General features: G+C 44.7%; 1 protein-coding gene across 1 annotated transcript; it reads right to left on the bottom strand.

Annotated features, from left to right (window-relative positions):
- Nucleotides 1-544: 544 nt before the first annotated feature.
- Nucleotides 545-2,411, bottom strand: LOC119477392 (sodium/bile acid cotransporter-like). Its single transcript, XM_037751470.1, has 4 exons — nucleotides 2,217-2,411; nucleotides 1,950-2,128; nucleotides 1,654-1,856; nucleotides 545-725 (listed from the first exon to the last, which is right to left on the bottom strand). Exons 1-4 carry the CDS (start codon nucleotides 2,409-2,411, stop codon nucleotides 679-681), a joined length of 624 nt encoding a protein of 207 aa, XP_037607398.1. The 3' UTR covers nucleotides 545-678.
- Between the last annotated feature and the right edge of the window lie 5,304 nt (nucleotides 2,412-7,715).

The raw sequence follows: 7,715 nt of genomic DNA, 5'->3' as shown, positions 1-7,715 counted from the left end.
ACCTCTGCAGTAGAGAATGAATGAAAGAGGAAACTCCTCTCTAAAAAAGACACAAGCTCAGAAAAACAGCCGGTGTTCAGCTGTGTGATGATGCAATTTGAAGCTGATCCAAAAGGCTTTTTAAATAGTTTATTTAGCTTAAGAAGTAGGAGAATAATGCAAAGAAACACTTCATTCATGGTTCAAAGTAAAAAGTAGAATATTTGCCTCTGAGATGTAGTGCAGTAGAAGCGTAAAGTTCCATAAAATGGAAATATAAGTGCATCTAATTTGAGTAGTAGCTGAGTAAATGTACTTAGTTACATTCCACCACTGGTGAAAGGCTTGTAGAGTAGCTCAGATCATTTGAGGTGAGAAAACCTGGGTTATGAATTAGTGTGAGTCTAAGTAAATAGTGAGTAAACACATTTATATACTATAGAAAAAACAGGTTATATATTAGTTTATTGTCACAACAACCAATCAGCTACAAAAGGCCCAAACCCTGTAGCTACATTTATGCGTGTACAAAGTTACAAATAGTCCCTTTAAATAGTTATTTACAAAACAGATTAGTGAACAATCACTAACACCAGTGATGTATAAGGATGGAAAATAGTGTATGAAGGTACTAAAAGAAAACACAAAACAGAGCAGAGCAGACCATGGGGGAGCAGAGAGAGACTGAACTGGCCAGCGTTAGTGTTGTAGGTAAGCCAGCTCAGCATCCACTGCCGGCTCACTACCTGCAGGAGGAGGAGAAAACACATGCAGGCAATCTGTGAGTTCCAATACCCATACTACCATACTATTTAAAAGATTAAGCTGTCCCAAAACATAGTATGTCAAATGCAGTATGCCAAAAATACCAGTATAATACAGTCACCCCCTCAACATTAGCAAGAACAATCTGTAATGGTGACTGCATACTGGGGCTGTACCAGTGTAGTCTACTATAGGAGTCATTAGGCCTTTGCATATCCTGCATTATGTTACCCATTTGTTAACTTGCTAAATTGTTAGCCTCTGTGGCTTCCAGACGCCGACAGTAACGTTAATATTGCCGTTGCTTAGCAGCGGCGTTCTCATGACTTAACCACTTGAAAGCCAAGCATATCGTGTACACGACTTCCCATGTTGTAAACACAAGCTCACCAGTTTCCTTTGAAGGCAACAATAGACGCCGCATTGGACGCTTCAGCCCGTTGTAGTGATACGTCTATGTTGGCGCCATATTGGATCAGGCAAGACTGGCCTGTAACCAAGGCCTATGGAAAGGAGGGTTGGTCACGGGCGGACACGGGTCTTGGGGTACGGGGTATAACACATGCGCAGTGTAACTGAAGCTGCGGTCGTGCGTTGCGATTGGCTCAATTTCGGCGAGGGCAGACCAGATTTTACTGCGCATATGTTATACCCCCAGAGATATGACGCGTTGATGACACGTGACCCAGCCTCCTTTCCATAGGCCTTGCCTGTAACCCTATACAAGTGAACGGAGGAGCTGCCGTTTTTCTGCTCTGTCTGATGGAGGTAATTTAAATGTGATTGTGGATCACAAATATAGCTAGATGCCACTTAAACCCAACGTTAGTGTGTTTGTGTGGTCTTAAAAGGCCTGTATTTTTCTGTCATCTCCACAAGAACTCTTTAAAAACCCGGTGTCAATCTCACCTTTCTTTTCTTTGAGAGTGAACCTTTGGTGACACCTGAACAGCATGATGAGCAGCCCCGCCTCCGTCACCTGAAAGAACAAGTAGACGATGGGGAACAGGAACAGATGGCCCATGACCTCCGGGGAAAACGCCAGTTTCAGAATGGTGAAGCACAGCTGGCCGTTCTGACAGCCTGTTTCCATAGCAACGGTCCTCCGCTCCCTTATTTATAAGTCACAGGATACATAAAGGAAGGTTCTTTATTCTCTGACATGACTTATATCTGTCAAACTAGATTATAACCAAATAACTCACGATTGGTTGAGTCTGAAGAGCCAGGAGATGATGTATCCGAAGGTGTAGCCTATGAAGGGCATGAGAGCAGCGATGGCCATGATGGGAGGAGACAGCACAGTCAGGACGAAGCCTCCAACTGTATAGATGAAAAGGATGCTAACCAGCACCGCCGAAATCATCAGGACAATGACGCCTGCCTACCGACAGGAAGCAACAAATCAATCATGAAAACTGTAGCCTGTTAAAAAATCAACTATTAATCTGACCTTCCGACCCTGCACTAACCTTTGTGATGGTCTTGGCGTACTGCGGCCTGTAGTAGTTGATGAGTATGCCGATACTGCAGGGTATGAGGATCGAGACCAACGCTACAAGGATGTCAACGTAGGGCACGGTGTTCTGCAGGTTGAAGCCGTGACAGTAGATGTAGAGCAGCAGAGGCATCATGACCAGAGCCAGCAACGTGGAGCAGGTCGTCATCACAATGCTGAGGGGAAACACACAGGGAGATAGCTACTTAATCCCAGCCTGGTGTAAACATGACTCTCTGGCTGGTGATGGGGACGGCAGGTAAACAACTGCTGCTGGGCCAGAATTGACCCTCAAACAGAATTAATGTAATTTAAATCACTGGATGATCACATGTCCATTGCTATATACGGTAGTAACCGCCAGCCAGACTGCCAGGAAATGTCGTATGAATGTTCATGGTCCCCAGAGGATGATTCTTTATTATGTTGGTGACCCATGACCTTTTGTTCAAAATGTTTCCATGACCAGCACTTTGGTTGGTAACGAGGAATCTGGAGCTTTTGAGAAGAACAGTTACTAAGTGACCAATTCAAGAATGAACTTTGAATCTCAGATTTTCAGCCAACAAGGACGAAAAGTCCTTTAAAATGGAAATTCTGTAATTCCGTGCAAGAGCTCTATTGAGGTTGTAGTAAGATTGTTTTCTCAGCTGCTGTTCTAGGTCAAGAACTTCAGCTACTAGTTAGATATTTTGGTATTTGGATATTCATTGTAATTATTTCTGGTGATCCGCTAACCTTGAACTTTTCCCTTGTACAGAAGAAATGTGAAAATGACGATAATGCTGCTTAGAGAGCTCCATAAGCATTTAGAGGTCATATGTTTACATTTTTTGTCACATTTCTTTTGCAGAAAATGTATGTATGTTAAATGTGAGAGGTGTAATGCACATTGTAGCCTCCAGGGGGAACATGTGGGGCTTCAGGCTTATTAACTGAGTTGCGTGAGATTGTGATAATGCATGGGGAAAAACATCCTGCTGAGAAATACTGTATATTTCGATTCTGATGTGTTTGAGAGCGTTTGTTGTGGTGATTTATTAACTGAAAGAAAAACAACATTCACACGTTAATAAATCACAGGATAAATCACAGGATGTTCTTTGATAGGCATTTTTCACAGAAGACATTTGGACTCATCACAGTAGGAAAAGCATAGGCGTAAACAATTAACTTGATGATAACTGACTTCCATTTAGCTGCTATGATTTCAGGATCCAAGTATCGTGCATGCTGGTTCACTGTCACTCTCACTGGGACACTTGAATACAACAGAGCCATCGTTAGTGTCATTAGTAACACCTGTGCTTTTCCTATTACGACAAGTCAAAATGTCTGCTGTGAGAAAGGCCTATTGGCTCAGCATCATCTATTGCAGCTACAGAGGTCGTATTTTTACACAGTTTAAGTTGAATATTTCTTATTGGGACTATTTATTTGGTAATTGGAGAAGATAACCAAACAGGTTGTGTGTACCTGAGGTTCATGTCTCCCTTCAGACCCAGGGCTAAGACGTTGGAGATGCTTCCTCCAGGAGAGCAGCCACAAACCAGAACCACCACAACCGTAATGTCAGTCAGCTGGAACGCCTACAGCATGAAACCAAAATGAATTCATACAATGTCTGTTTGATTGTGTTGCCAATGTCTATTACTGATAACAATGTCTAATAGTGATACCAATGCTGATCTGATGTTGATTCTGAATATACACAATCGACTAACAAAGAAACAGTTGTAAGCTCAATGTTCCAATATCCGGAATCGCCAACTACTATCACAACTAGAGATCGATGAAATACTACAACAATGCTATGGCAAGGGGGAGCAAGGACAACAGGTCAGTGGGGTGATGTCACCTTCACCCCCACAATCCGAGATTGGGTACCAAGCCCCAATAGATAGCCTCAGCACAAGGGCAGCTGACTTGAGAAGGAAGATCGCAACCAACCTGGGATCCTGGAGCCAACGACGAATACTGAGGCTGAGTTGCCAAGTACCTTCAGAAGATCTGCTAGAAGATGTGAAGGCTGCACTGAGTACAATCCCTACAGGGACCATCACTGAGACCAACAAGCTGATACACAGTACAGCAACAGTAATCCTAGAGATGCTCGGGTACAAGATGAACATAGTACATAAGAAGCAGTACCCTCTGTGGAAGACGCGGTTAGAGGCTAAGATAAAGGCAGCACGGAGAGAAGTTAGCCAGCTAGCAGAGCTTCAGAAAGGCAATAAGGTGAATAAAGGGGTAACCAGGAAATACAACAAGCTCTCCATACCTGAGGCACTAGAGACTGCCAAACAGAGGCTAACAGTTCTGGCCACCCAGCTGAAGAAATACACCAAAGAGGTAGAAGCCAGGAGAATAAACAGGATGTTCTCCACTGAACCAGCCAAAGTGTAATGTAAAGTGTAGTGTAAAGTGCAATAACAGTCGGTCAGACCCACCAAGAGCTGAGATGGAAAAATACTGGAAAGGCATATAGGAAAGAGAAGCATCACACAACGACGGTGCCCAACGGCTAGTGGACCTGAGATCTGACCACAGCAACCTCCCAGAACAAGAACCAGTTACCATCTCAATGACAGACATCCAAGAAAGAGTGTCAAAGATGAAGAGCTGGACAGCACCGGGCCCCGACATGATCCACACATACTGGCTGAAGAAGCTAACGGCACTCCATGAACGCCTTGCAGCACAGATGAACCAGCTGCTAAGGGATGGGACCCACCCGGAGTGGTTAACCCATGGCAGGGGAGTCCTAATCATGAAGGACCCCCAGAAGGGAACCATCCCATCCAACTACTGGCCAATGACCTGTCTCTGCACAACATGGAAGCTCCTGTCAGGCATCGTAGCGGCTAAGATGAGTAGTCACATGGCTCAGTACATGAGCGGGGCACAGAAAGGAATTGGCAGTAACACCAGAGGAGCCAAGCACCAGCTACTGGTCGACAGAGCAATCGCTCGAGACTGCAAGAACAGGCAGAACAACCTGTGCACCGCCTGGATTGACTACAAGAAAGCCTACGACTCAATGCCACACACATGGATACTGTAATGCCTGTAACTGTACAACATCAACAGAACACTAAGAGCCTTCATCAAGAACTCAATGGGACTGTGGAAGACGACCCTAGAAGCCAACTCAAAGCCGATTGCCCAAGTTAACATATACCAAGGAGATGCTCTGTCCCCACTGCTGTTCTGCATAGGCCTGAACCCCCTAAGCCAGATCATCACAAAGAGTGGCTACGGATACCGATTCCGAAGCGGGGTAACAATCAGCCACCTGCTCTACATGGATGACATCAAGCTGTACACGAGAATCGACTCACTGATCCACACCAGCAGGATCTACAGCAACGACATAGGGATGTCATTCGGATTGGACAAATGTGGGAGGCAAGATGGTCAAAAGTGAAGGGGTTGAAATACCAGAGGGAAAAATAGGAGATATCCAGGACAGCTACAAGAACCTTGGGATCCCACAGGCTAATGGAAACCATGAGGAGGCTGCAAGGAAGTCAACCACAGCCAAATACCTCCAGAGAGTAAGGCAAGTCCTGAGAAGTCAGCTGAATGGTAAGAACAAGGTCTGAGCCATCAACATGTACGCACTGCCAGTCATCAGATACCCAGCTGGGATCATAAGCTGGCCAAAGGAGGAGATAGAAGACACAGATATCAAGACAAGAAAGCTCCTTACAATTGAAGGAACTGGCCTTCTACCTCCAAGAGGTCAAGGCCCAGTTACGTGTTGGTTAATCTTGTGTGACAAAGAGATTTTCCAAACAGACGGGTTAAAGCATAATAATACAATTTATTCCGAACAATCAATGTTGCATAAGTAAAATAAAAGAGTTTACAGATATCTGGATCCAATCTACGTGTCCCTGACAACATACAGTGCATGGGTCAGTTCGCGAAGTCTTAACCCCGAGCTATCCCTGATCCAGTCTATTCATGGTTTACACAATATTAACATTCATGAGATTATGACACGTGATATTTTTGCTGCATATCTTCTTCTTTGTTTCTCCTTCTGACTCCTTCCTCTTCTTGACCTTGCAAAAAGAACAGCACTTGCCTCCCTTTCCTCGCAATCACTCCATTCACAACAAATCCAACAGTCAGGTTATTGCAGGTCACTGTAAGCACTTTTGTACATAATAAATCCAACACAATGCATGGAGGGTTTCACCCCAAGTCGAGCACGCTAAGGCTATACACTAAGCGGAAAGAGGGACAGTCCAGGATGAAACATCGAAAATCCAGGAGTACATCAAGAAGATGGCCCCAAATGATGAGCTGCTAAGTGAATGCCTCAGACAGCAGAAACCTGATGATAGTGAAGAGGAAGAGGAGCAGACAACATGGAAGGACAAGCCCCTACATGGCATGTACCACCGTCAGATAGAGGAAGTGGCTGATATCAAGAAGACCTACCAATAGCTGGAAAACGCTTGACTGGCAGCCAGCACAGAAGCACTAATCATGGCAGTACAAGAACAGGCCCTAAGCACAAGGGCCATAGAGGCCAGGGTCTACCATACTAGATCAAACCCAAGGTGCAGGCTGTGCTGAGAAGGTCCAGCACATAGTAGCAGGGTGTAAAATGCAAGCTGGATCAGCGTACATGGAGAGGCAGAACCAAGTGGCTGGGATAGTGTACAGGAACATCTGTACCCAGTATGGATTAGAAGTACCCAAATCCCAATGGGACATACCACCGAATGTGGTTGAGAACAACAGGGTTAAGGTCCTGTGGGACTTCAGATTCCAGACTGACAAGCAGCTGCTGGCTAATCAACCGGACATAGTGGTGGTTGACAAACAGCAGAAAAGGGCAGTGGTGATAGATGTGGCGATACCAGCTGACAGCAACATCAGGAAGAAGGAGTATGAAAAGGTTGAGAAGTATCAAGGGTTGAAAGAACAGCTGGAACAAATGTGGAAGGTCAAAGCCGACGTGGTCCTCGTGGTAGTAGAAGCACTCAGGGGCTGTGACCCCCAAACTGGGAGAGTGGCCCCAGCAGATTCCAGGAACGACACCTGAAGCCTCCGTCCAGTAGAGCGCAGTCCTAGGAACAGCTACGATACTGCAAAGAACCCTCAAACTCCCACAAGGGTGAGAGGGAGATTTTTTTTAATATATATAAATTATATATATAGTACATATATATATATAAGGGATAATACGGACGGTTCTGGTCTCCCTGTCGTCCATTAATTCCTGTTATTGCACGGCTGTGTTGAATACTTGATTCTGATTGGTCATTCAAGGCGTTCTACAGTCAGTTTAAGTTTTAAGTTCAACATTGTTTAAATCAGTAAAATTGAGTGCATTCTTTAAGACTGCAGACTCACATGCTTCCTGTACCTGTAAAATAAAGTGTTTATAATGTTTAAAACAGGAATACCAACCTTAGCTAAGCAAAAGGCTGTAAGAGGCATGACACCATACTGG

This window comes from Sebastes umbrosus, chromosome 18 (assembly GCF_015220745.1).
Source record: "Sebastes umbrosus isolate fSebUmb1 chromosome 18, fSebUmb1.pri, whole genome shotgun sequence".
Lineage (NCBI taxonomy): Eukaryota > Metazoa > Chordata > Actinopteri > Perciformes > Sebastidae > Sebastes > Sebastes umbrosus.
The sequence above is the reverse complement of the archived record's forward strand: the minus strand, read 5'-3'. Positions and strand labels throughout refer to the sequence as shown.